This window comes from Arachis hypogaea, chromosome 6, assembly GCF_003086295.3.
Source record: "Arachis hypogaea cultivar Tifrunner chromosome 6, arahy.Tifrunner.gnm2.J5K5, whole genome shotgun sequence".
Taxonomy (NCBI): Eukaryota; Viridiplantae; Streptophyta; class Magnoliopsida; order Fabales; family Fabaceae; genus Arachis; species Arachis hypogaea.
Genome location: NC_092041.1, coordinates 102,729,272 through 102,756,437, shown reverse-complemented (window position 1 = coordinate 102,756,437; position 27,166 = coordinate 102,729,272). Strand labels below are relative to the sequence as shown.

The following is a 27,166-nucleotide window of genomic DNA, read 5'->3' as shown; positions in this document are numbered from 1 at the left end:
CATGAAAATGTTATATTTATAGTTTTATACTATTTATGTTACCTTTCAAATTCAAACTTTAGGAAAGGAAAAGAAAAAAAGAAGACAAATAGTGATGATTATGTCTTAAATGGCGTTAATGTATATTTCATATCATGGGAATGCTATATTTATACTATATATGCTACGTTCCAATCTTAAACTTTAGGAAAGAAAAGGAAAACGAATAGTGATTGATTATGAAATCATCCAATTGGTTGATTTTTTGGGTGATGGAAGAAGTTTAAAAATTAAAAGTGAGAGCTTAATTTTTTTGATAATATTATAGCTAAGAATTACTATACGAGTAGTATAGTTTAATTTCAAACGTTTTATTTAAAAGATTTTTAATATTAGCGTATTGCAATCATGTATATTTTATTATTTTGTTATATCATGCTGTGTATTTAACATTTTAACTTCGATGCGACAAGTTATTTGAATTAGGAGGAATGCTAGCAGTTATGAGAATTTATTATTTTTGGTTATTAATTATTAACTATTAATATTTAAAAGTATAAATTAAAATATTTGTTAAATTATTAAACTAAAAAAAATTAAATTGATAATTAAAAGTGATAACTAAAAATAATAAATTTTAATAATTTTTTAATTTTTTTTGAATTAGATATATCTCAATTTATACTATTTAAAAAACACATGAATATATTTTCAAGAGATTAATTAAACATAAATCTAAGATTTTAAACTAGAGTAAAAGATTTACGGACCACACAAAGATGAAACGGAGAGCTTATCGAATTAATCTTTCCTCCTGAAATAAGCACTCACATTTTCTCTATAGAGTTGAATAATAATGGCAAGGATTTTCTGATTTGGGTCTTGAACTCCAAGAAACAATATGATATAGCGTCTGAATATGTGGTTGCGTATGGCTTTGCGCATGAGCCGATCAATCAACTTCCTGCAATCATGCAAAATTCAAGAAGCTGGAGAAAAATTTGGGGTTTACAGTTACTAACAAAGATAAAAACTTTTTTGTGGCGAGTTGTGCATGAAACTTTACCTGTACTGAGTCTCATCCACTAACGTTTCCAATCGACTCCACATTTGTGGCCCAGATGTAGATTAGCCCTGAAAACTATGGGAAGTAGTTGATTTGAAACTAGTGCCACCATTGCAAAGTGTTTCCTTCTTTGTGGAATAGTGAACCTAGATACTATTAGGTACTGAAAGTGGGAGAGAAAGTGAGCTCTCAACATTTTTGTTGCTCTTTGTTGGACATTGTAGAACGCACGTAATAAAGAAGTGTTTGAAAAGGAGAAGACCTCTGTCCAATATCTCGAATTAAGCAAAGAAGATTTTATTTCTTTGGTTCATATTGAACTTTGTATCACTTTCTTAGAGTAATGTAATTATTTTTACTTTGGAAAAAAAAACCTAGATACAATAAAATTAATATATCTTATATAGAATATATATTTTCTAAAAGATTTTTTTTAACTAATTTTAAATCAATTTTTTATAAGAAAAAACCAAATCAATTCAACCAATTTACCTTTTGCAAATGAATTTTCGGTCTAACCATACAAGTCAGGTGATCAGTTTTGATTAATGCGATTAAATCGGCCAATTTGATTAGATTTTCAAAACCATGCGTGTAAAACAGAAAACTTTGTTTCTACTTTCTATGATATCTCCATTGATCAAGAACATACTTTTTACACCAAACCAGAAATGTTATCTAGGAGCCAAATCAAATTATATTTGTGACATGTTTTTATCGAACTTATATTTACATATAGAAAAATCTAGGTGCCAGCAACTTTATATATTATTGTCTCAATAACCGCAATTAATGAGGAAATTGTGGTCTTTACATATTAAACCTTGGAGATATTACAATAAGGAAGACTTTATAGAACCACTATCCCGAACAAAAATTGCATAAACCAATTTTTTTTTCTGTTCAAACAAAACAAAATGAATGCATATTTACATTCGATTCTCACAAAACTTCCCTACAATGCGAGGGAAATGTTCTTAGTTCAACCCATTTGAGAACATTTTCGGAGCTGACCTTTTGGAACGATATCCTTCTTCGAAACACTTATAATTCCACATTGTTCCTCAACGTTCTTAATGAGAAGTTTCAGTAGCAGAACCTTTGAAAGAGTTCTACGAGACCCCACCATGATCAACTTTTTCTACAAGCACAAAACATAAATCATTGGTTATAATCATCTTAATAACGTTTAATTAATGCTTTGCGTAAACGAAGAAAACGATGGCTTCAATAACTGTTAGAGAAACACAATTGCAAATGCTCCAAAATGCAAAATGACAATAATGCCATACCCAACACCAACAGCTTTTGAGAGAATAGGAGATAAACTAGATGTCCGAAGAGTGTAATAGAAATGTTTGTCATACCAAACACGAATCTATTTATCTATTTATTAAAACACAGCTGAACCAAGTGTTCTAATGCATTTTTAATCTTTTAATTTTTTAACATTATGTCATCAACATAAGTAGTTAATTGGCATAACTGTTTATTATTTATCTAATAGAATTACTTTTTAATTCTTTGGTGTCTAGTTAAATTATTTTTAAATTTTTTATTTCTACTCCTCAGGTACTCATTATTATAGTGTAGAATTCTTTTTCATTTTTTTTCTTACTTTCATAATATTTATTTTTCTTTAAGTTATTCTATAATTTTCATATTCTCTTACTCTTTACTTTATATAATACTATATGCCTTCAATATTAATATTATTTCTCTTTATTAGATATAAACATAATTCATCCTCTTTTATACTCACTCTTTCTTATAATTATTACATAAAATTGTAACTTAGAATTCTTCTTCATTTTTCTTCTCACTTTTATGTCATTTATTTTTTTTAGATTACTCAATACTTTTTATATTCTCTTACTTTTTACTTTTAATACTATATGGTTTTGATGTTAATATTATTTCTTTTTAATGAGTATAAATTGAGTAATAAAACATAATTCATCCTCTTCTTTCGTACTAACTCCTTCTTATGTTTTTTTTAATATAAATCAACATTCACTTCACACCTTTTCTTTATCTCCTCTTTTCACATAATATCATATCTCTTATTCTCTTTCCTCCATTCTTACTAATATTTTGCACAAATATTTGAAAAATTTGAAGAATTCGGTTGATGGCCACAACTTTTTTTTTTTTAATTTGCTAAACATATGTATTAGGTAATAATTCTTAAAACGATATACCTTTATAATTTTTAGTTTTTATTTTATTTTTTATCTAATTGTATTCATTTGTTATATTATATCTTTTTCTTTCAACGATTTATATTTTTAATATCATTTAGTTATAATATATTGAAAATATATGGTACTAACTACTATCGTAAGTCATGAAAATAAAATTAGAAAATTGAATGTTAATTTCAATTATATATCATGTCCTTTACAAGGTCTTTAGTTTTTCCATTTTTAGTCTAATTATATTCATTAATTATATCATCCAACTTCTTTTTCCTTTCAATTATTTATAATTTTTAATATTATTGAAAATATATAGTATTATCATGAGTCATGAAAAATAAAATTTAAAAATTAAATATTAATTTTGACTATTGAAATATTATATTTAAAATTATATTTCATATACTAGTTTTATATTTGTATTATAATATTTAAATATAATTTAAAAAATAAATAAATAAAAATGACTGCTTAGAAGAACAAAAATAAAGATAATAATATAAAATTAAATAAATAAATTTGAATTAAATATTTTTCAAATTTTACTTAAAGTCAAATTTATATATAAATTTTTAAATATATATTAAATTCATTTATGTATTTTATATAATATATATCTATTTTATTTTCACGCAACGTAGATCTAGATCTAGTTAAGTGTAGTTTCAGTTTGAAATAAATTGTCAGAGCAAGAAATATTATGATAGCCTAAAGTTATGCAACGCATATGCAGGGTAAACTATTAAAATAATATTTGAAAGTCTATATTACTAATGAAAATAATTTCAAAAAATACTAGTGATGACAAATAAAATCTCTAAGAATCTAAAAATATGATAAAAATAACCATATAATAAAAATACATTCTCAAAAAGATTTTAAAAATAAGATTTTAAAATATTTTTTTACAAGTATAATTAGAAAAGTATTTTCATCACTAAAATTTGGTAATTTTATATTAAATTTTTTTTATATTTTTGTGGAGAACAGAAATAAAAAAAAATGAAAAGTTTGGTAATTGGATTTTGCTTCGGTTTTTTGCATGTACCTCCTATATACTTATACTAAATATTCCCACAATAATTTGGATTAAATATATAAACATTTGTCAAATACAAAATTCGTCGGCTACTTAAAAAAAAGAAAGATAATTTTATTTTTGTTATGCTTTTAAATTTTTGGAAACTTATTTGCTGTTTGTATTTTCTAGAATTATTTTTATCAGCAATATAATTTTTTAAGGGTCATTCTAGTAGTTTAGCCATGCATTTATTTAAACAGTAACCATAGCACGACAAGTAAAGCTTAACAAATTATGTAGTATAGTGAAAAATGTTAGGTGGAAAGATATATATAAGCATTGGAGCACATTGAACTTACCCTAGCGCGAGTGAGTGCCACATTTATCCTGTGCCAGTCTCCGAGAAGAGAAGCAGCAAGGTTCGTTGGGTTTTCACTAGATCTTACGAAAGAGACTAATATGCAATCCTTATCTCTACCCTGGACGAACAAATGACCAATATATGGAGATACATATCAAAAAACAAAAGTGAGCTTTTAAGTAGTAAACTATTGAATCAGAAGCTTAACCCTGTAAAACCTTTGTAATGCATGACAATTCCATTTGTTCATTTACCTGATATTTGTCAATGGTATGTATCTCCATGGTAGTCTCGGAAGCTGCTTTCCGGATGAGGTTTGCCTGTGAATTATAGGGGGTAATAACACCAATCTGCTCTCCTACAATTCCATTTCTAACCAATTCCGTTGCAACCTTGCATTATAAAGTTAATTGAAAAAAAAATTTAGTGGCATGGGTAGTGAAAACAGGATTTCAGAATTCATGTTGCATATGTTGCCACTCGACTCGTGTATTGAGAATCACTGAATCACCTCGAAATGACCAAGATTTAGCACTCACTGTATCATAGGGAAAATGGCATACCTCGGCAATTATGTGAGCTTCAACTGGATTATTGACAGTCTTCTGATCTCTTACCTCCAAAGCGGGTAACATGTCTAAAGAAAAGAAATATAGATCTATCAATGCTGTGAATTTTAGAATAAAGGATGAAAAAGAAAAATGATATTTACAAACCAGTATCAATAAAAATCACTGGCCTGCTTGGATTTAAAACCTGCATAGGTATACAAATTCATAAGACCTTTATTTAATAATTTAATGGAATACAAAGTTACAAACAGATAATATTGATTCATATGGATGACCATCTATAGTGGGTATGAAAAATGTTAATATTGCTGATGTGATGATACATCATACATGACTGGGAATCTATGAAAATGTCTTTTCCACTAACAATCTATAGAAATTAAATCAAAACTAGTGTTTTACACCATCTTATCCAATCAGATTCATTCATTTAGATGACCATTTATTAAATCTGAAACCTTATTCATATACAAGATAGTAGATTTAATGAAAATGTGAAAGAAGATCATCAAGATATTTTAGAGCAATTGAACCGTGTAGCATAGTTTTGGCTTGCTAGCACAGCCCACATATTACTCTACCAACAAGATCTGAATGTCACTTAACATCAAGGTTGAGATAAATCCTAAACAATTAAGCCAATGAAAATGTGGAAATCAAAAGCCTTACATCTTCTAGCCAAGTCAAGCCACAGTTTAGATTAGAAAACTCAAGTGTTGCATTAGCTATTTCAGATGAACCACACCTCAACCTGTCACCATATATCAAGGCATTTGACAAGTCCATAATGCCTTGACGCATCCGGTACTGCATATATTTAAAAATTGCACGTGATGTAAATGGAAAATGGAAAATGAATAAAAATGAACTTTGTGATCTAATGTGATGTGTGGTTGAGCATACCTGGCTCCGTAATTCCGCAATTGCCTCTGGATGTGTTTCGGAGAGCCTACAGAACAAACTTATCCCCATGCCATTCTCTCGGGCCTCTATGCTCTGAGAATAATCAGGTATGAATTTCCTAATAGAGTTTACCGTAGTAAAAGTTATACACAAGAAACATGAGTAATCACCTACCTGGACAAGTGGAGGCAATTGATAATGATCCCCAACAAGTACAAACACTGAAGCAAATGCTAGGGGGCCCAAGGACACCTGAAATGGCAACATTTGCAATATAATTTTCCTACACAATAATTGTTCATTTTCTTAACTCGTGCCAATGCAAGGACAATAGGCAAACTTTGGGGATGTGACCAAAACTTTGAACTTGTGTTTTCACACCCAAGGTAAGAAAGTGATGCTGTTAGTTGATGTGGGACCTCTAGTAATTTTATTTCTCGCAAGTTGCTGGAAACTGCGAAGCTCATTCTTATTTTGAAGCATAAAATGGCAAGCAAGAAAAATGTATCGGAGTGTGAACTTTTGAGGCTTCACGTGCAAAGGGTAGATGTTTGTCATGAATTTTTCTACTTAAGTTAGGAGGGACTGGTGTGGACCTACGAATGGATTTGTAATTGTTGGAGTCTTGGAAGAACTGAGCCTGTTCCAAGAGATGGTAACTCAACAAAACCTAATTTCACGGGGAAGCTAAGTTGTGCATGTGCGAGGCTATGCCCAATAAATTCCTTATTCCCAAACATGGGAGTGACTATATCATATACTCTATAGCTCAGTAGTAGAAGCTCCACAATATGCTATTGCTACACGCCAGAAATCTCCTTTAGCATGAATAAAGCTTGTCAATTCATGGCTAATCCTCTTGTATTACACTAGAAGGCTGCCAAACAAATTCTGCATCATCTAGGAGGAACAATGAAGCATGGTCTTCACCTAGTTTGGCCTCTTCAATCTTTGGGACTTAAGGTTTTTGTGGTGCAGACTGGGCTGCTGATGTGGATGACCACAGCTCACAGCTCGACATCAGGAGCTTTTGGGGGTTTTTTTTGGGGGGGGGTTCAAAGAAGCAGACCCTGGTGAGACTGAGAAATTAATATTGATTTAATACAGAATTGAAGCTTTGTATGGATCAGGCATGTATCCCTAAATGACTTACTAGTTTTGAGACTAAGACATAGTCCAAGCTTAAGCAGTTAGGACTAAATGGGGACTACCAGATACAGGGCCAAAGGAACAACAACTATCAAATACAAGCAGAAAGCAAGCACCTTGAAGCCTAGGACTATAAGATATCAAAAGAAGTTATTTGTTTTCAGACAACAGCTGGGACAGGGTTATGAATTTTGCTTCTCTAGTATTTTACTCATCTTCTCCTTTGAGGTTTCTATACTAGATATGCTACAACGTTGATATCCCTAGTTGCATGACCCAATTAGTTATGCTTTATCAGTTAGCTTTCTCAAAAAAATTCTTAAGGAAACAAAAAACAAAAAATCCTTGAAAACTACATGCAACATGTGACAACTACAAGGTTCTACAGCATCTTTTATATTTCAATCATATATTCATATATCTGCATATATGTCAATAATGAGAATCATGATGAGAGAGTTAAAAAACATACAGGTAAGGTTGTCTGTCCAGCTTCATCCATAATGCATACATCAAATCTCATGTTGGCAAGCAAGGGACTGGAAATGCCAAGACAAGTAACTGCAACAACTCTGACTTGACCTAACCTTATTTTGATATCTTCAACATTTTGTATACTTGTTGCTGAGATGGAAACTTATTTCATAAGATGTTATACAAAATGATAAATTGAAATGAGAAGCACTAGGAATATATTGGCAAACCTGAAAGGCAGTGTCCTCTGACCACCTCATGCACTGCTTCTGGTCTTCCAATCCGAACAAAATCAATGTCCTAAATCCATTTGTATAAAATGGTGCTATAAAGTTAACAATTCGAGGAAATGTTGTATATTATAGACAATCCAATAATGGAGAGGCATGCATCAATTATTTCTAAAGATTGAGCTAGCAATACCATGAGCTCTCACCCAACTTTAGCAGAACAATGAGAGAACAAATGAAATAAAATTAAAAGGAGGATACATGGTGGAAGCTATCATGATACAGAATGGAAAAGAAAAATGCTTCTATATACATTCTTTACTCTTGGAGATGTCTGTTGTGCGCTTCATAAAGCATACAGAGTAAACAACCACTGAGACTAAAAAATAAAAATAAAGAAGGGAGTCATTGGCTGCATTTAGGTTATGCCATGTTCCTTTTGAAGCGTTTTAAGCTATTAAGTATATTTTAGACCAAAATGTCAAACTACTAAATCTGTTGTTCAATTTTAACCTACTTTCATATTTTGCAAACAATTATATCGTTTATGGCTCTTTGCATGTGCAATATTAGGTCTTCTTTTATAAAATACCTGTGCTTTTAATTTCATGAGTAAATTATCAACTGCAGAGTTTGTATAGGCTGTCAGCAAAATGGAAGAGCCCCTTTCCAGCAAGGCTTTCACAGCATGAACCAACGTAGAAGTCTTTCCTGTTCCAGGCATTCCTAATATAAGCGCATAATCTTTTGCTGCAAGTATCTGACAACAAGAAATAAAGGAGAGCCACAAGAAAGATTATTCAACTTGACATAAAATAAGCAGCTAGATAGGAAAAATTGAACAAATTTGAGCTTCATTGCAAACCTTGAGAATTGCTTTACATTGATCATCATTCAAAGATTTCTTCGACCGAACATATGATATTGCTGGATCCTGACTGACTATAGATTCACAGTCAAACCTAGGAGCCTATATTCAGCATTGCCATAAGGACAGAGAAAAGAAGTAATCAGCATTGGCATCAGCACAGAGAAAAGTAAGTCATTAGCATTAAAGGTAACTTTTATGGTGGGAGTGTGTGCACGCGTTGTTTTGTGCACTTGGGGGGGGGGGGTGATTCATGTAGAAGCAGTAAATGATTAACCTCAAGATCAACAATCATCCTCCGCAGATGAGTACTCCGAACATTTTGTAGAAAAAGTTGTGCAAGACTAAACCTTCAGGGAAAATGCTAGAAAGCAATCATACAACTTTGAACACCAGCAAACAACATAAAAATTAAAGTTTGAAAAAAATCAGTGGTCAGACAAGCACCTCATAGATGCAAATGAAGTCACAAATTCATCCTTGTCGATTCTCCAAACCTGTTGAAGGAGATCATGTGTAGTGGAACATCTTCCAGGAATTCGTAAGCGTTTTGAAAAGGAAACCTACAAATTTTAAGAAGTAAATACTTAGATGTAATTAGTCATATCATTATAACAAGACAGTCTAATCAAGGATTATGCTACCTTGTCTTCAGCTAATATTTGTTGCAAAGACAGACTGATCAAGTGTAATACTAATATTTTGTCAAAAGTGGCCAACATATAATAAAAGAGGAGCAATTATTACAAGTTATTAAGATACTATCACTTACAGATACATGAATCTGGCTAATATCAGAGATCACCCCTTTTGCAATAATTTGCCCACTAGAGTCATTACTCAATATCTAAAATGAAGAAGAGGTAAATTAGAGAGAGAGAGAGAGAGAGAGAGAGAGAGAGAAGGGCCGCAGCAGAAAGTTCTACTGTCACCAAGAAGTCAAGAACTATTATATATATGTTCTTCACTATCGCAGTCCCTCCCAATTCATTAACAGAAAACAGAAAAAAAAAAAAAAAAAGGAGAGTGTAAAAAAACCTGAATCTGAAGAAGAATGGTGAAAGGGGATAGAGAGGAAAAGAGAGAAGAGAATGATGGAGGGAGAGGTTGTTACTTATTCATTGATCATCGTGAATTGCACACTCTTTCTTACCATTGTGGCAGATAGAGGTTTTGATATTTATACAAGTGTGCAGCCTGCTTACTAACTCTATTAATTCCTACTCTTATCCTTTCTAACAGAATTCTAACTTGCCTAAACTACCTTCTATCATTAACTTTCACGTGAATGACTCATAACAGAATGGCTTTCAGCTTATGTAAAATCTAAGAGTAGCTTGTGAGGGTAATTCAGGAAATATACTTGGAAGTTAGTTATAGGTCTGTCTGTGTCTGTGTCATAGCTCGCAGAGGCAGTTACATTAAGCCTAGATCTACTCTTGTAACTTAGATCTACTGAGCTGTTCTTAACTTGCTCTATTAGCCATGCTTCTGTAGTAATTTTGAATGTGGTCACTCCACCTTGCATTCGATAACTATGTTGATTTTGTCAAATATAAGGTTATCATATAACTAAATTCACTTGTTTTAAAGAATAAATAGGAGATTATCCGTACCACATAGTCTCCGCTTGCAAGTGTAAGATCTAAATTTGTTGAATAGGTACTACAATGATCACCATCAGAAACTTCAGAGGGACAATTATCTTGTCTTACAAAACGATAAACAAAGCGATTATCTTTGACAGATTTCTGATGAGGAATTCCATATGAAGCATCGAGAACAATAGAAGAAAGGCTACCACAGTTTGGAGCTTTTAAACTATGTGATCGCCACATCTCTTTCCTTAAAAGCTGAAGCAATGAATGAAGAGAGAAATAGAGGAATTCAGTGAGATAAGACACTTTAAACCATGTCAAATTTGATCAAGACTAAATCTCAGATTGTAAAAGCCTATAAAACAGATTTAGATTGTACCTCAGTCTCCTTGGCTTCCAAGTCAATCAGCCGATCCCAATGGCAGAGGAACTTGGAATGGGAAGATGTAAGGTGGTCAGTAAGAGAATCAAATACATCTTCCAATCCACTGCTTTTTGTGCTTCCACCATGTAACTAAAGCAGTAAAGTACCACAAATAAAACAATTAAAAAAATGAATAAACATATTACCAATAAATTCTTACACATTGTGCAATAACTGTGACATGTTCCATTTGTAGTTCTCTTACAATGCATGTCTGTGCTAAATGATATTTACTAGATTAGACAAGGGTATTAAGTTTGGTAATCATGATTTGGAATTGAGGAGCTATAGACATTACCTAATGGATAAAATGCCACTATCTTTAGAATTACAAATGCAATTCCCAAATGAACATTTTATATATATAAATTTAAGAATGAATCTTTTTTTAGTCGTCTATGTTTTGAACATGTTAAGTCGATCATAAAATTTAAAAAGAATCAGGAGATACAGCCGTAATAGGATTGGCTTCAAAAGTACTTATTATTAACCAAATTGCTATTCTCCATGGGTAAAAGAAGTACCTTGTGATAAATGCTACAAACATTAAGATGGCGACAACCTTTGCAAATGCCAGGACTCTACAATTCAAGCATAAAGTGTGAAATCAGAATCCTGAGTTGTTTAGCATGTTATGACATTATATAAACAAAATGGAAAGCCCATACCTTTAACATTGCTGGAAGTTGTTGCGAGGTTAATGCCTTAAGAATATCACTTGCTAGCTCGTTCCGTCGCATTATTAGGCCAACTAAGTCAGATCTTTGAGCCACAATACCCTTTGTACATAACAGTTAAAACAATGTTAGCTTTCTTAACAGACGCAGATAATGTAGTATGTAAAATCCAATATAATATAGTCTTACCTGTGTCTGATCTGATTGGAGATAATATAGAAGACCAGAATCAATGGTGTTTTGATACCTAATAACATGATCAGAACGACATAAATAAAACAAAAAGTAAAACGTCTTCGCGAAAACTTGCTTCATCATATATGCTGTTAGTGATGAATCATTTGCACCTTTCAGACATCAGAAGAGTATATAAGATTACTTGAGCATTGTGTTCTGCTGATGACTGCAGGTACAATATGCAAGAGTTGTAAGTAAAAAATATCATAAATCTACTGTAATGTTACTAGTGTCTTAAGCATGTCTATTGATGTTTTTTGTTTGTGGTTGATTATAAATTAATAACAGTCGCGCCTGGCCAGCTGGTGATTTCCCGGTTTTGAACTCTACTGGCATAATCTTCTCCTCCAGTTCATCTTTTACTGATTGTACTGTCACTCTGACTGAAGCATCAATCATCCCTTTCAAACCATATTTAGGAGCCCATGCCATCTCTTCAATATCAATTACCTACAATATAATTATATGTTACAAATAATATTCAGAATCCAGAAATGAGCAATATCAATTAATAGGCAGATATGAGCATATCATGGATATGCAATACATTACATTGTTGATATTCATGCTTAGATTAAGAGAATGCTCAGTCAAATAACATCTTTCACACACTTTATTTGAACAAGATAAAATTGTATCAAATAGACAAGATAAAATAGTACAATAAGGCAATCTCCAAAATAAACAAACTGAACAAGCAGATGCATATTTATGGTAAAATAAAAACTTCAAGAGACTTAGCAAGGTCCTTCCACTACAATATGCATATCTATGCCCGCATAATAATACACAATAAACGAATCGGTTTGATTAGAGCTTGCCTCAGATATGGCAACTTTGTTAGGCCTATTGTGAAATCCAAAACAAACATTAGGATCTTCATTTTCCTGCCAAAACTCCATGTCATCAGTCACAACATTAACCAAGAAACAAAAAGAGTAAAAGAAATTAAACACTTTACTAAGAAAATAAATAAATAGATAAATTAATATATAAAAAGAATTATCGCAGAAAAAGAAGAGTTACACATGGTTAGAACTTTGAAATTTTGTATGTAAAGCTGTGTTCTCCTGCTGGAGAATTCTGATATATATACTACATATGGAGAGTAAATACACACTAATTTCAGATGCTAACCTACAGCCGGGCTAAGCTAATGTAGGATATAATTACATAATTACATCTGCACAATCACACAGAATTTGATTATATAATGAAATATGCACAACCCCTTAGAATTTGCAGATTTGAATGAGCAAATATCTGCTAATATACTTGCAGATATTCTTTCAATACTCTGCCATAATATCCAACCAATTACATTCACAGCTACACATTTTACGACAAGTAATTAATTGTTATCCATCCAATAATAAAAAATGAAATGGGATCTTCAATATGAACTTTACTTCCAAATACATCTTAGGGAATCCAGTTTCAAAATATCTTAAAACTTCTTTTCTAGCTTCTACCTCCTTTGACCACCATAGCATAACCACTCTCTTACATTGAACATAGGCATACCAAGTCAGAAACATTTGGCAGCAGAAAGTTTCAAAAGAAAGCACTCACTCTTTTGACATACCTCCTTATTTGTGAACCGTAAAATCCAACTCAATATTCTCGGGACAGCATCAATCAAGGTTTTCCGAACATCACTTTCATTTACTGCAATGTTCACATGCAGAGGAATTAATACTCCCCATGAAGTATTCGAGTGGAAAATCTCAATAACTAAATCAAATAAAATTTCCTCCTGATAAATTCCACACTTGAGGTGCATAAGTAATACATGATACATATATAGACACAATACTACAAATTCACACCTCCACAAGCATACAGACTCTCAATGTTCCTAAGTAATACCACTTCTGTGTAACCTTCCAAGAAGTCAATAGATGGATTGTCTTCTGTGAGCCCAGCCTACACCAATGAACCAAAAAGCATCACCCAAAGAAGAAATATAAATGTGAAGAAGAAAAAAAAAAAAGAACCAGAATCTTTATAACTTAATCATTAGGATGAGAAAACAGATGGATAAAAATGATACAATATGAATTTTAGAGACCTGAAAAATTTGGTGAAGCAAGGTTCCAGTCAATGCTGCAGTAGAGTACTCATTGCATTTTAGCCTCTCATCTAAGACAGTTCTCCTAAGGCAACCAAAACTGCCAGCAACCTGGAAGTTAGCAATAAACACAAATATGAGCAAGCACACAAATATTTCTCTGAATATAGGGGCATTCACCTCAGATAAATAAAACTGAAAGGGCTTTAAATACGCCATAGGATAAAATAAATAAATAAATACACCAAAAAAATTGAACATGAAAATAAATTGATAGAATTTTGTAAGATTAAATGAAGTGCAATGGAGATATCTGCTTCAACAAACAACTTCAAAGAATTTGTATAGAAAAATTATTATTATTATTATTATTATTATTAGATTAGGAAAGAGAGACTATAACTTGAACAACGAGTCAACCGGACATCCTTTACTCTCTTTAAAATTGGAGATGAACCCAGAATCACCAGGTTCAGTTAACAATAAACCCTGCTCCTAAGTTTGAAAAAGTATAAACAAATGAACCTTGTAGACTATTACATTTCTTACTAATAACTAAACTAACCAATGACTAGCAAACTAAACAAAGTCATGAAGTTTACGATAACCACATCACTGACTAGTGATTATCAATTTATCATATAAATCCACCATAATTCACTGTAGACCCAGAATATAAGGATCAATAATTTCTTATATGAAGGAAAATCTTGTAACATGAGAGCTGCTTAATTGGAGATTGTAAGACACCAAATAAATTTTGACTAAATAATAATATGAGATAGTAAATTTAGGAGAAAATCAAAAGATAACTACCCTTGTTCCAGACAGCAGAATGTCTGGGTGCACAATCAAGAAATTATTTTCATGGCCTATATCACAACTTCCTCCTTCATCAAATTGACCGATTATGTTTACAGTATCTCCAGGTGCAATTACACTGAAAAACCTGAGATCATGGAGAAAGAAAATTAGAAATATAATAACTTGATGAAGAATAACTGGCAGGAAGAACAAATGTAAAACTAAGAACTAAAACTTGTGACTATTCTCATCGAAGAACTCAGCTACGTGTTTAACTATAACCGGAGTAAATAACTGAAAAAATAGATAAACAAAAGATATATAGAGAAAACCTAGTTATTGAGGAATGGAGTTCCATAGTGCCTAGCAGCAATTTAACTTAATGGCACTGTAAATTGCACGAATATGAGCATGAGTTGTATGGTACAGGTGCAGGTAGGGAGTATAGTTTAACAATAGTTCCAAAAAATAGGGTAGGGATTGCGGAGGATACATTATATAGGAATAACACCATAAATAATGAAATAAAACCATGAGATAAATACAATTTTCAGTGAGACAATGCTCAATTTGGTCTCTGAGATTTTGCCTGTAATCAATTTAGTCCCTGAGTTTTATAACAGTGAATCAAGTTGATCCTTCTATAGTTCTATCACCAATCTAGTCACCAGAAGGCTTATGTGTGCAATTGTTGCCACAGTGGCAGTTTAACAGCTAAATCACATGACAATGAAAGTGTTGAACTGAATTTAGTTTCTTAAGGGACTTAACTTGGCCATTCAATGAGCTAACTTTATAGAGGTGGATGACTCAATTTAGTCCATTGAAAGACCAAATTGAGTCTCACTCCTTTGGTGCTAAATACCCTGTTAATTAGATTGGCGATGAACCGACGAAATAGCTAACTTGATTCATAGTTATGAAACTGGGACCAAACTAAGCACATCTAAATTTAAAACACAAGTACCAAATTGATTATCAGGTTAAAAAACAAGGACCAAATAGATACTTATTCAATTTTCGATATATACTAACTCCGTAATTTTTCAACAGAACTCCATCAAGTATATCAAGTAAAATAACTAAAAAGGCATAAGATTTGACAAGGTGAAGTAGTAATTTATTTTCTTTTAGTAGTAAATCAAACAACTGGAGTCACATAAATTTCTACAGATCACTGCAAGGAAGGGAATAAGGATGGCATCGAATAGACTCTGGGACTTGAAAGAGAGTTCTTTTTCCGCCTTAAAGAATGAATAACAAGATCACGGCCACTTATAGATAAGAGCAAGAGTTTTGGCTTTATCCTTTCCATCGAGCTGTTTGGTCTAGTTCATCTGCTCTTCACTACCATCTATCTAAGCGCTAAGAAAGGTTCCCGTCTGGCTATCTCCTTCTCAGATGAGAGTAGGCATGAGAACTCAATCACGAAATGCCACAGTAGGCTTGTTTTCAAGAAAAAACGGGTTTCAATAAAGGTCTCAATGACAACCTAACCATGCATGAGTTAAGCCTCTATATGTATAACACTTATACTCAATAACTCAAACAAATAACTAGACTATAATTACTTGACAGCTTCTCTTTCAACAGTACAATAATATTCCAAATACAAAAAGGTTGAAATGCCAAAAATATGAGACATAGTCAATGATATAAGTTCAAGTACACTAAAGCACATTAGCTTAACACAATGATATAAGTTCAAGTACACTAAAGCACATTAGCTTACCACTCATCCCTCAAGTTTACAACCCGCTCCTCTCCAGTTTGCTCATTTAGTAAGCGAAGCACCTGGAAAGCAGTGGATCAACTAAAACATTAGTCTGATGCTTAGAATCCATAAGTAGTTGCCAAATAAGCCTTACTACACCTTGTATGGGGATCGAGCATCAGCAGCAGATGAATCAGCAGACCTAGAATTTTCAGACACCTAAAATAGAAAGCAAATACAAGGATGCCCATGATAATTCATGATGTTTCAACCAGAAAATTAGTTAAAAAACAGAATACAATAACATGAGCATACCTGCAAAACCAGATAACTAGAGTCAGCAACCATATCCTCTTTAGATCTATGTGATCTTGTTCTTTCATCAGCATGGTTGGCTCTAACAGGGAGCTCATCAGCAATGCCGTCACAACATTTTAAAGAATCAGTTCCCTTGTTACAAACAGTAGCGTCATCAACAGCAATGGCATCTTCAACTTGATCTAACAGTTCAAGCAAAGTCTAGAGAAAAAAAATTTCATATCAATATACATGTCTTCCTTTGATAATCCTCTTATTATGGTAACTCACAAGCAACTTTATCAAATAAGAAAAATGGTTTCGCTATGGTTATGAGTTAAACTTCCTTTTATTCATTGATTATATACATAGTAATTTTTCTGTGAAACTGGAGAGTAGAGACACAGAAAAATTGATTAACATATGACAAGTTAAAACCTACGCACATAAACACAAAGAAAACAAAGTAATTGATTCCAGATGTTTATGACAGTCATGCTGTCCATTGTTTCAGATTCAAATTTTTACCCTCCAGATATGGTTTGGATGTGTCACATTTGAGATGGCATCCTTTAACTTAAGTTTCACTTATGTTAAATAATTTATAATTCAAAGTTTATTCAGTTTCTGGTCCTTCCCCATCCAACTGTTTCTATTATCTATTTTATACGCACATACACACACAATTTTCATAATTCGCAAAGGTCCTTGTTCTTTAAAGGTGTAGTAAATTGCAAGTTAGTTATGGAACAATCAATAGTTAAGCTAGATCTGAAAGAATTTCTATCACAAAGATCAAACAGAGGACCATACCTTTTTGTGCTGTCTGAGATAAAGTTGATCAGATGGTCCAGTGCATTGAATGTCATTAATAGGATGCACCTACAGAAGCAATATGAAAGAAAGGTATTCAAACTTATCATTTAGATATGAGTAAAAATCAACTCAACCAATAAAAGTAAACATTGAAGAGGACCTTCTTTTTTTCTACAAGACAAATAGTGGAAACCTCATGGAAGATTTATCAGGTCCTAAGAACCAATAGACAAAGAAAGTAAATCACCTTATCGGGACAATGAGACAAAGAGGGTGGAGTCCTGAAGGGACTCTGTCTGCTAGATACTCCAGAGTAGCTCAGAGTAATTGGATTGGTGTCAAAATCCACACTTTGTTCTGGATTTATCCTTTTCAAGCCTAATTTACTCATTGAAGGTAGAGCTTTTGCAGAAGCCTTGGGAGTTGGTGAAGTAAGCAATTCGTCAACCTTGTCATCTTTATCCCGAAAAGTCTGCAAACTTCATTGTTATGACACAACCTCACTTAGTATTTAATTAAAAGAAAATGCTTCTCATAAACATGCCTTATCTTCTGAGCAGCTACGAAATGGCAATAAGTTGAGTCTTGAAGAGTCGGCCAACGCTTTAATGACATTTGGCACATGTTTAGAAACAGCTTGGAGTCTTTCGTTCACTGGAGATATCTTCCATGTGACCTCATCAACCCCATAATCTTGAGTCTGCTTTATAAACTATCCTCACAACATATTGCGGAAATTTCAACGTTAAGGAACGAAGAACAAACATAACATGATGCATAAAGAACCATACTCAACTACTGTACTTGAACACAACAGCCAGTTGCAAAATACAAAGATACTAATATTGGGAATTGCCCGCAACCAAAACACACACTAAACTTGGTCAAGAGAACACACTTAATGATTTTACGAAAGCATAGGCCGGGGAAAAATAGACCAATGTAACTTGTGCTAGAAAACTCCTAAAAGGCTCAAGTTTGAGCATCGAGTAGGGAATACTCGTCCGAATTGATACTGATATACAGCTCATGACTTTTGATCTTTAAATTGAACCAATTTAAACATTGAAAGAGTAATTTAATGAAACCAAAGAGTAAATGCAATTACCATTCCAGGTGAGAATTTGAAGCGCTTAAGCGGCATAGCTTTAGAAATATCTGGGGACAGCTCAGACACAATATCTTCCATCACATTATCAACCGGCACCACCGACTTCTCAGTAGGAGTATTCTGGGACGGTCCATTGTTACTTCTATTATCATTATTACTAATATAATTTGTATTACCCTTGTCGTCGCTAGGTTTTTGCGGCGATGGTTGGGGAGTCACCTGCACAACGGTGCTGCAAATCGGGTCTCTGGTTCGGGCAGGGAGAGGGTCAGAAACTGGTTTAGCGGCGGAATCGGAAGCATTGTTAGTTTGGAGCTTTTGGGAGGCGAGGAGAGCGTTGTTCTGTGTGTGGCGATCAAAGAAGTGCTGGATGCCGAACTTGGAAGGTTGAGGGTTATGCTTCTTGGACGCAGAAGAAGAAGAAGAAGAAGTGTTGTTCTTCTTCTTTGGAGGCATTTTCCGAAATCCTTTTGTTAATAGCTTCTGGCTGCGTCGATATTAAGGGTACTTCCTTTGTTCAAGTTGCGGGTTTTGCAGAATTAAGCAGCCGAAGACATTGCTCCCAAGAGAAGCAATTGGGTTCTGATATAAGGAGTATGTGGGTTGTGATTGAATGATACAAGGAAATGGAGGAGATTTTTCGGTTGGTAGGGTGTGGAAAAAAATCTGAGTCTTGAGTTAAGCGACTCGGCGGGAGTATACCATCTGGGTACCACAGGGCGGGAATGATTTTTGTGTTTTTTTTATTTATTTAATTATTTATTGATTCTAAATTAATAGACCTTTTTTAGGAGTTAACTCCAGCTAAATTGATCCAATAATTTATGGAAAAGTCTAGGGGACCAGCAGTTTTGTTGAATTTTGTCCAGTATGTAACCAGCAGAGGAAGGTGAGCCATTGGATGAAATCTCACACCAATCTCACACCATCAAATCATCATTGATGGCTAGTTGATGGCTAACAATCACAAAAATTGCTGGCCTCCTAGCATTGCTCATAATTTATTGGTCTAAAACGAAAATCAACAAAAATCGTCTATACTATTATTTGCAAAAAGGTCATGCACTTCGATCTATCAGATTTTATCAAAATCGTTTTTAGATTCTTTGTTCTTCTTCTTCGTCATCTCAATAATTTTTCAATTTTTTAAAAATTTCTTTCAAATAAGATGCAGAATCTCCAAATCTGGTTTTCATCTCTTTCAATCTTGTGTTGCTTCATTATTTTTTTCTCTAAGAGAGATATTTTATTGAATAAGATAATAGCCAATTAGAGTCAATTAGTTGAAAAATATGGGATCTTTTATAAAAAAGAAAAAATAACTCTCCATTATCCTAATTTTTTAAATTTCAAAACTAAAAATATAAAAGATCGATTTAAATTGGTTTAGGTTGTAGTTGTTCCCTATATTTTTTCATAATGAAAAAGTTCTACCCACACAAAAAAAGGAAAGCTTGCCAACAATGACTAGCAGCAGAATAAAAAATAAAAAAAACTGAGCTAAACCATCTGCATTAATAGAGCACGAAACTGTAATTATACACTCCTTGATCTAAGTCATTCACCTATTGCAAAATTCTATTTTTCTCATCATTGCTCAAACAAAAAATTATTTAACTATGTCGTAAGCCTTACTAATCTATCTTCAGAGCTAAATCATAACTATCATAATTTTTGTTCTTTAAAGAATACGTGAATTCATTAGCAATTAGTATATTATCTCTTAGTGATTTTCTTCATATGAAGAGATCCGCCTGCATAATTATCCAAAGAAGTTATGGCAACCTGAGTAATCACATCATAAAAGATCTACAACTGTATCCAGTCCAAAAACATGTTAGAAAGACACTTTTTAAGCATAACCTTGTACATCTCCCAAACTTCATAGAGAGATTCATCTTCTTATTGCCTAAAGGTCTAAACATCAATTCTTAGCTTGCTCAGCCTACAAGGTGAAAAGAATTTGGTCAAGAACCTGCTGACCATATTATCCTATGTATCCAGTCTCTCTTTGGGTCGTTTATCAAGCCATTGCTTGGCTCGGTCCCGTACAGCAAACAAAAAGAGCAACAACCGATAAACATTAAGATGAGCTCTATTAATCGTTACTGTATCACAAATCTGCAAAAAATTTGAGATGAACAAGTTTGCGTCTTCCTGCGAGAGTCCATGAAACTGACAGTTTTGTTGCACTAAAGTAATGAGTTGAGGCTTTAACTCAAAATTGTTGGCATTCACAGGGGCACAACAATGCTACTGCCATAGAAAGTGGAATTTGGAGCAGTATAAGAACTACGTCCTTCTAGGTTGCTCAGGAACATTAGGAGAATTAGGAATAACAATATTGTTGTTGTTATTTGCCTCCATAGTAATTTTTTCAACTTTCTCCTCAAAATTGTCCTTGGACTTTCAACGGCTCTATAAGCTCTAGCCTGCTATTGGCGTCTTCTAACGGTCCTTTTAATCTTAGGATCAAAATTAAGAAAAGATTCCTTGTCTCTGTTCCTACTTATAAACATATAAAAAATAGGAAAAAGTGAGAATCTCTACATTAGAATGAAGAGAATTCCCAGTGAGACAAACTAAGTAAAAAAAATAAAATAAGTTAAATAAAAGAGGAAAAATTTTTGAAAATAAAAAAAAAAAGAAAGAAAGCAAAGTTTTCAAAAATTTAAAGAATAAAAATAAGTAAATTAAAGCAATAAAACGTCTATTCTAGATAATTAAACAACGGGTAGTTGTCAATCACAGTTAATCTCAGGCAATGGCGCCAAAATTTGATGCGAAATTTTGAATACCACAAACTAATCGGCAAGTGCATCAGGTTATACCAAGTAATAACTCAGGTGAGTGAGTGTCGATCCCATGAGGATTATTGGACTAAGCAACAATAGTTGAGTGATTAGGCTAGTTAGACAAGCTAATTGAGTGGTTTCAAGTTCAAATAGTATAAAATAGTAAAGTGGAGAATGCAAGAAAGCAAATAGTAAATGGTTGGTGAAAATAGTATGAGAAAACAGTTAAGGGTTCGAAGATATTTAAATTTTCGAATTAACAATTCTTATCAACTATTTTAATCAAGCAAAGATTCAATTCATGACAAACCTTAAGCGATTAAACCCTAATTCCTTAGTAATTTAATCTCCTCAAATCCAATCAACTACTAATTCCTTGGTCACTTAATTTAAATTAGAAGATTAAGTTCAATTCTAGTTTATGAGCCACACAAACCCTAAGTACCAAAAGATAAGATGATTATATAACACGTATCATGTTAAATCCAGATAATAAGAGAATTATCAAGAATTGATTTCAAGCTATTATTCAAGTGATTTAACTTTTTCAAGATTCAACAATAATTCAATTAGAAAAGGAGTTATTTTCTAATATACTCTAATTCCTATGATGAAGAACGAAATCATTCCTTGAATTCAAATCAGTACAATGATTAAGAGTAGAATGACAACAGTATTAATCCATTAAATTAAATAGAGCTCATAACCTTAACAGTGGAGATTTAGTGTCTCATGACTCAGAGAAAAACCTAGAATAAAAAGTGTAAAAGTGCAGAATGAGGAAAAAGAAGAGAAGAGAGCCCACAAGGCTGAATCTTTTCTCCTTTTATATCTAATCCTAACTGATTTGAAATTAAAATTCTAAAAACCTAATAATATCTTTTTCCAATTCAAAAATTAATTAAAAACATAAGTGACCCTTCCATGGAGAATAGCTGCGTGTGTGGTCCCCACCTAGAAACACAGACATGGCACTAAACGATGAGCAGTGGTGTTTAGTGCCACCAAAACAGAATGTTTCTCTTCTTTTATGGGCACTTGGTGCTAAATGCCAGGTAGTGACATTTAGCGGCACCTTCGCAAAATCTTAGCACGCTTTACGAGGCACCTGGCACTAAATGTCGAGTCGTGGCATTTAGCACCAGATTCATAGAGAGCTTGCACGAAGTACAAGACATCTAGTGCTGAATGTCAAGTAGTGGCGTTTAGCGCCACATTGACAGCGTCAAAAAGCAACAAGCACTAAAGTTGCTTACAATAATTCAAGCATAAATAAAATGCTACTTGGGGAAGTTCCGGCCTAACTACAAAAGGACATTTAAAAAATTCTTTACAAAGTTATATTATGTCAACGATCTTTCCATCAGCCACTTTCTTAAAGACCCCGACATTGGAGACGTCCAGGTCGCGAGCTATAAGTTTGACTTGGTCCAGCATATTCTTCTCAATATCAAAAGCGCCATCCACAGCAGCTTGTGTAACACCCTTATAACCAGAATGTCACGCTTCCAGCTACACCACTCTGATAGCGAGGATATTACGACGACTTCCATATACTTAATAATAAAATATGAGCCTTTTTATAAAAATATAATATCAATGGCGAAGGGAAAGTATAACTAATATATACAAATAGAAACAGCACAGCTAAAGACTTAACGAAAACTTCATAAGCTTCCTCGTCCGTCCTGAAAAGAAAAGTCTATAGAGGGTGAGAATCTAACCACACGGTCTCAGTAGAGAAGTTCAGAATCGTTATAAGAGGATACATATAAAGAAGAGTATGGATTTCCAGAGCGATTATCGTTCGTCTTATGAATCTATTCAAAAATCAGCATATAAATAATCCGAAAATCTAACTTCATATATTTATTTACAAAATGTTCCAATCTCGATAAATCACATAACATTTCAATATATACCAAAGGATAAATCGATCCAAACTTACCAATAATGGCCTCTAGCCCAAGCATAACCAATCACGGCCTCCGGCCCAACATATAATTAAACCTCGGCCTCCGGTCTAACATATAATCAAATCTTGACCTCCGGCCCAACATATAATCAAACACAATCAATTAACAATGAATCACCATAATCCAAATCAACCAGTCACAATCACAAATAATGAAGTTCAAACACAATTAAGAGCAATTATAGCAAGTATAGTAATTAGCAGTTAATCAGAAATATTCACATAGGTAAATCAAATACAATATGCGTACCCAAACAATGTCACATAGATGCATATAATGCATGCCTATCATACTGACCATGAGCTCACATGTCGGTTAAATTGCCAAAACCTGACACATCGGAAGGAGAGTGCCCTGTACAGTGTACACCTCGCAGGGTTGAGTGCCCTGTACACCTCACAGGGTTGAGTACCCTATATATCTCGCAGAGCTGAGTGTCCTATGCACCTCGCACGGTCGAGTGCCCCTGTATATCTCGTGAGCGGGACATCACCACCGTCCTCATTGTGAGAAACCAACTTCCCCACAAAAATCAATTATAATCATCATCTTCATCAAATTCGTTATTAATATAATCATAATCTCATATTTCATTCTTAGGATTCTCAACTTGAAATTTATATTCTTTGAATAACTTCCTCAACTCTTATATTTGATTCTATTAAAACCTCCAACTCACTTCTATTCTCAAAACCTTTAGGTAATTAATTAATTAACTTTTAAAACTTTACTTTAACTAACCCATTTTCAAGAAATCTTTCATTATGCATTCTTCCTTTTCGTTGCTAACCGAAAATAAGTTAATTCAATAAAACTTCTCAAAATATAACTCTTTAATCCAAATTTTTCCAGATAAAACTTCAAAACAAGCTTTAAAACTTCCAAAGTCTCGTAAACATAACCTTAAACAATGAAATGCATTAATATATCAGAACATTCAAATTTTCATCATCAAAATAAGGAACTAAGTTTTGATAACTTATTAGATTTATAGAGGAGCTTTACTTGGTCTTCCATTTTTCAACTAAAAACAATATCAACCAATATCCAAATTGCTTTTCAAACTTTTGAATAACCAAAGCGTAATAATTCATATTAAATCCAAACATCAATATGGATCCGTCATTATCATGCACGTAAACATTATTAATATAACTCAATTTTCACTTAAATTCTTATAAAAATTTTGGCAACATCTCTTCTGAAACTCGGACTTTACCACCTTTACGGGTTCCCTAATTTTCATAATTTCTCAATTTATCTTGACCCAAAAGCAACACTCAATCCAAAATGAACCAAATCAATTAGAATTTTCAGGATTTAATAATATCGCATCAACTCACAAAAATATACTTCATCAAACAAATTTCAATCCAACGCCCAAATCAAGAAATTCAATGTAACCAAAAAAGTACAACAATCCATCACTTTCAATAATTCAAGCAAAACCAATTCAACAATCACCAACTCAATCAAGAAACCACTTTAACCATGAAACCCCAACATCATCAATTACTCTTCATATTTCAATTCCACGCAAATATCGCGTTATCACACAACCACAAAATAAACATTCTCAATCAACTAATAAATTAATCAAACAAACAATTACATCCATCCCACACAACTCAGTTCAATCCATAAAACTTACAAAATCATAAAAGTATATTTTTCATGTCAATATCGACTTGTAACCATTCTTGAAAATAAAAACATTTTAAGTAAAGCCCTTACCTCAAATAGTTGAAACCCGAACACTGTAAAACGCGTCAAAAATCCTTTTCTCCCAGCTCGTAATAGCGGCAACCACATCCACAGTTCCATTCCACTTCTACAACAACGACGACAACTTTAATCGCGACATGCAATAACCAGACCTCGATCCTATGTTATCAAAACCTTAGAATCTTTAACAGATATAACAGAATACTGATTTTAAAGGTTCCAAAATGAAAATGCTTACCATAACTAAGGAGGAACTACTAAATCGAACAGCAGTAGCTCCAGTGGTAGTTCCGACGGCCACAGCCACGGCAACGAGGTCATAATAGAGCCAAAAGAAGTGGCGACAAGCTCCAAGTAGCTCTGGCGGATCCCAACAGCGGCTGCCTTAAACACCGTGACCCAAACAGTAGCGAAGGCAGCCTCTGGCAACTCCGAGGCGACGTTTGCTCGACGGCGGTGTGTAACACCTGATGATTGGATTTTTGACGGTTTAGAATTTCTCAAATAAAATCTCGTCGAAGTATAGTTTCTAAACCAAGCAATAATACTTTCATACAAAAAGTTGTTTGTCACTAAAACAAACCCCTAAATTTATAAACCGAAGTATTCAAACCTTGGGTCGTTCTCCCTAGGAATTACAATAAAGTGTCTTGTTATTGGTTATGAGTTATTTTGGGGTTTTGGATAAGAAGCATGAAAAGTAAATGGCAATGAAAATAAACTAACAACTATAAAAGGCTCTTGGCAAGGTATGAAAATTAGAAGTCCTATCCTAGTTATCCTTCTCAATTGTGATGAGAATTGTTCATTGCTACCACTTAGTTAATCCTTACTAGATAAAGGAAAGTCAAGTGGATGAATCAATTTAATTCCTCAAGTCCTAATCAACTCCTAAAGGAAAGACTAGCCTTAGAGGCATTCAAATCAATTAGCAACTTCTAATTATCAATCAACAAAGGAATTAGATAACTCAAGAGTTACTAATTACTCTACCTAGGCCAAGAGGAACAAAACCTACACTAAAATCCAACCAAGCATTTCATCAAACACTTGGAAGGCACAAAAGGAAAACATAGTAAATCAACAACAAGAATAGAATCTAACAACAATTATTGCAAAGAATTAACAACAACAATCAAGGAAATCACAATTATCATGAATTACCTCAATTTGCATTATTGAAAGAAAACAAAGGAACAACAATCTATCCAAAACAAAATGAAGAATTACAATTATTAAAGCACATAACTAGAAAGAGAAAGAGGAGAAGATTAAGAATTGGTAAATGAAAAGTGAATCAAAGCATGAATTAAACCTAGATCTAAGAGGGAGATTAACCTAAACCTAATCCTAATTCTAGAGAGAAGTGAGAGCTTCTCTCTCTAAAACTACTTCTAAACTAAGCTATGACTAATGGTAACTAACTTCTAATGTATGAGAGTATCTTCATTTCCCCTTCAATCCTTGGCTTAAATAGCATCAGAAATGAGTTGGATTGGGCCCACAAGGCTTCTAAAATCGCTGGCCACGTTTTGCTTTAAGTGAACCATGTGGCAGCAACGGCGTGTGCGCGTACTATGCGCGTGCGCGCTACCATACGTGTAGCAACTATGGCAAATCTTATATCGTTTCGAAGTCCCGGATGTTAGTTTTCTAACCCAACTAGAACCGCATCATTTGGACCTCTGTAGCTCAAGTTATGGTCGTTTAAGTGCGAAGAGGTCGACTTGACAGCTTTCCGGTTCTTTCATTTCTTCATGAGTTCTCCATTTGGGTTCTTTCATCTTCAAAGGTCAAATTTATCTTCGGCCCAAGTGATACGATCCCACTCCATTTGGGTTTATGGTCCAATGTAAAGAGCTAAGTTCGTATTTTTGTGTTTTTTGGTATCGAGCATTTTTGTTAACCCTAATATATGAGGAGTGTTCAAAATCTAACCTGGCCTCAAAGCATATTTTGACATTTTTGTCGGATTAGGTTTGAGTTTTTAATCTACTGGTATAATTTTTAGTACGAGTTTGAGTCATACTTTGAATAAACCTAACATAGTTCGAAGTCGTATTTTATCATATAAAATATTATGTTTGAATTAAAATCTAA

General features: G+C 33.3%; 1 protein-coding gene across 4 annotated transcripts; it reads right to left on the bottom strand.

Moving 5' to 3' along the window:
- Nucleotides 1-1,795: 1,795 nt before the first annotated feature.
- Nucleotides 1,796-19,319, bottom strand: LOC112697201 (DNA replication ATP-dependent helicase/nuclease JHS1). 4 transcript variants are annotated; one of them, XM_025750280.3, is made up of 34 exons: nt 18,568-19,319; nt 18,004-18,171; nt 17,707-17,931; nt 17,457-17,525; nt 16,662-16,865; nt 16,506-16,565; nt 16,365-16,426; nt 14,645-14,777; nt 13,829-13,939; nt 13,587-13,683; nt 13,343-13,425; nt 12,579-12,644; nt 12,052-12,207; nt 11,868-11,923; nt 11,710-11,767; nt 11,512-11,622; nt 11,368-11,424; nt 10,799-10,933; nt 10,438-10,674; nt 9,594-9,668; nt 9,269-9,384; nt 9,099-9,171; nt 8,819-8,923; nt 8,546-8,713; nt 7,954-8,023; nt 7,722-7,873; nt 6,275-6,352; nt 6,101-6,193; nt 5,867-6,004; nt 5,342-5,381; nt 5,189-5,262; nt 4,880-5,017; nt 4,624-4,743; nt 1,796-2,186 (listed from the first exon to the last, which is right to left on the bottom strand). In XM_025750280.3, the coding sequence occupies exons 1-34, from the start codon at nt 19,024-19,026 to the stop codon at nt 2,028-2,030; spliced, it is 4,146 nt and encodes a 1,381-aa protein (XP_025606065.1). In that variant the 5' UTR covers nt 19,027-19,319; the 3' UTR covers nt 1,796-2,027. The 4 variants fall into 4 exon arrangements, with proteins under 4 accessions (XP_025606065.1, XP_025606066.1, XP_025606067.1 ...); XM_025750281.3 differs by having other exon boundaries at nt 9,099-9,165; nt 18,568-19,286; XM_025750282.3 differs by lacking the exon at nt 9,594-9,668 and having other exon boundaries at nt 18,568-19,286.
- Between the last annotated feature and the right edge of the window lie 7,847 nt (nt 19,320-27,166).

Excerpts from the sequence above, each read along its gene's own strand:
- LOC112697201 (XM_025750280.3), bottom strand. The coding sequence starts at position 19,026 with ATGCCTCCAAAGAAGAAGAACAACACTTCTTCTTCTTCTTCTTCTGCG. Across the intron at positions 10,934-11,367 it reads TTTGTAGCATTTATCACAAG|TTACATGGTGGAAGCACAAA; the intron begins GTACTTCTTTTA and ends TTACTGCTTTAG. Across the intron at positions 8,714-8,818 it reads AATGTAAAGCAATTCTCAAG|ATACTTGCAGCAAAAGATTA; the intron begins GTTTGCAATGAA and ends TCTTGTTGTCAG.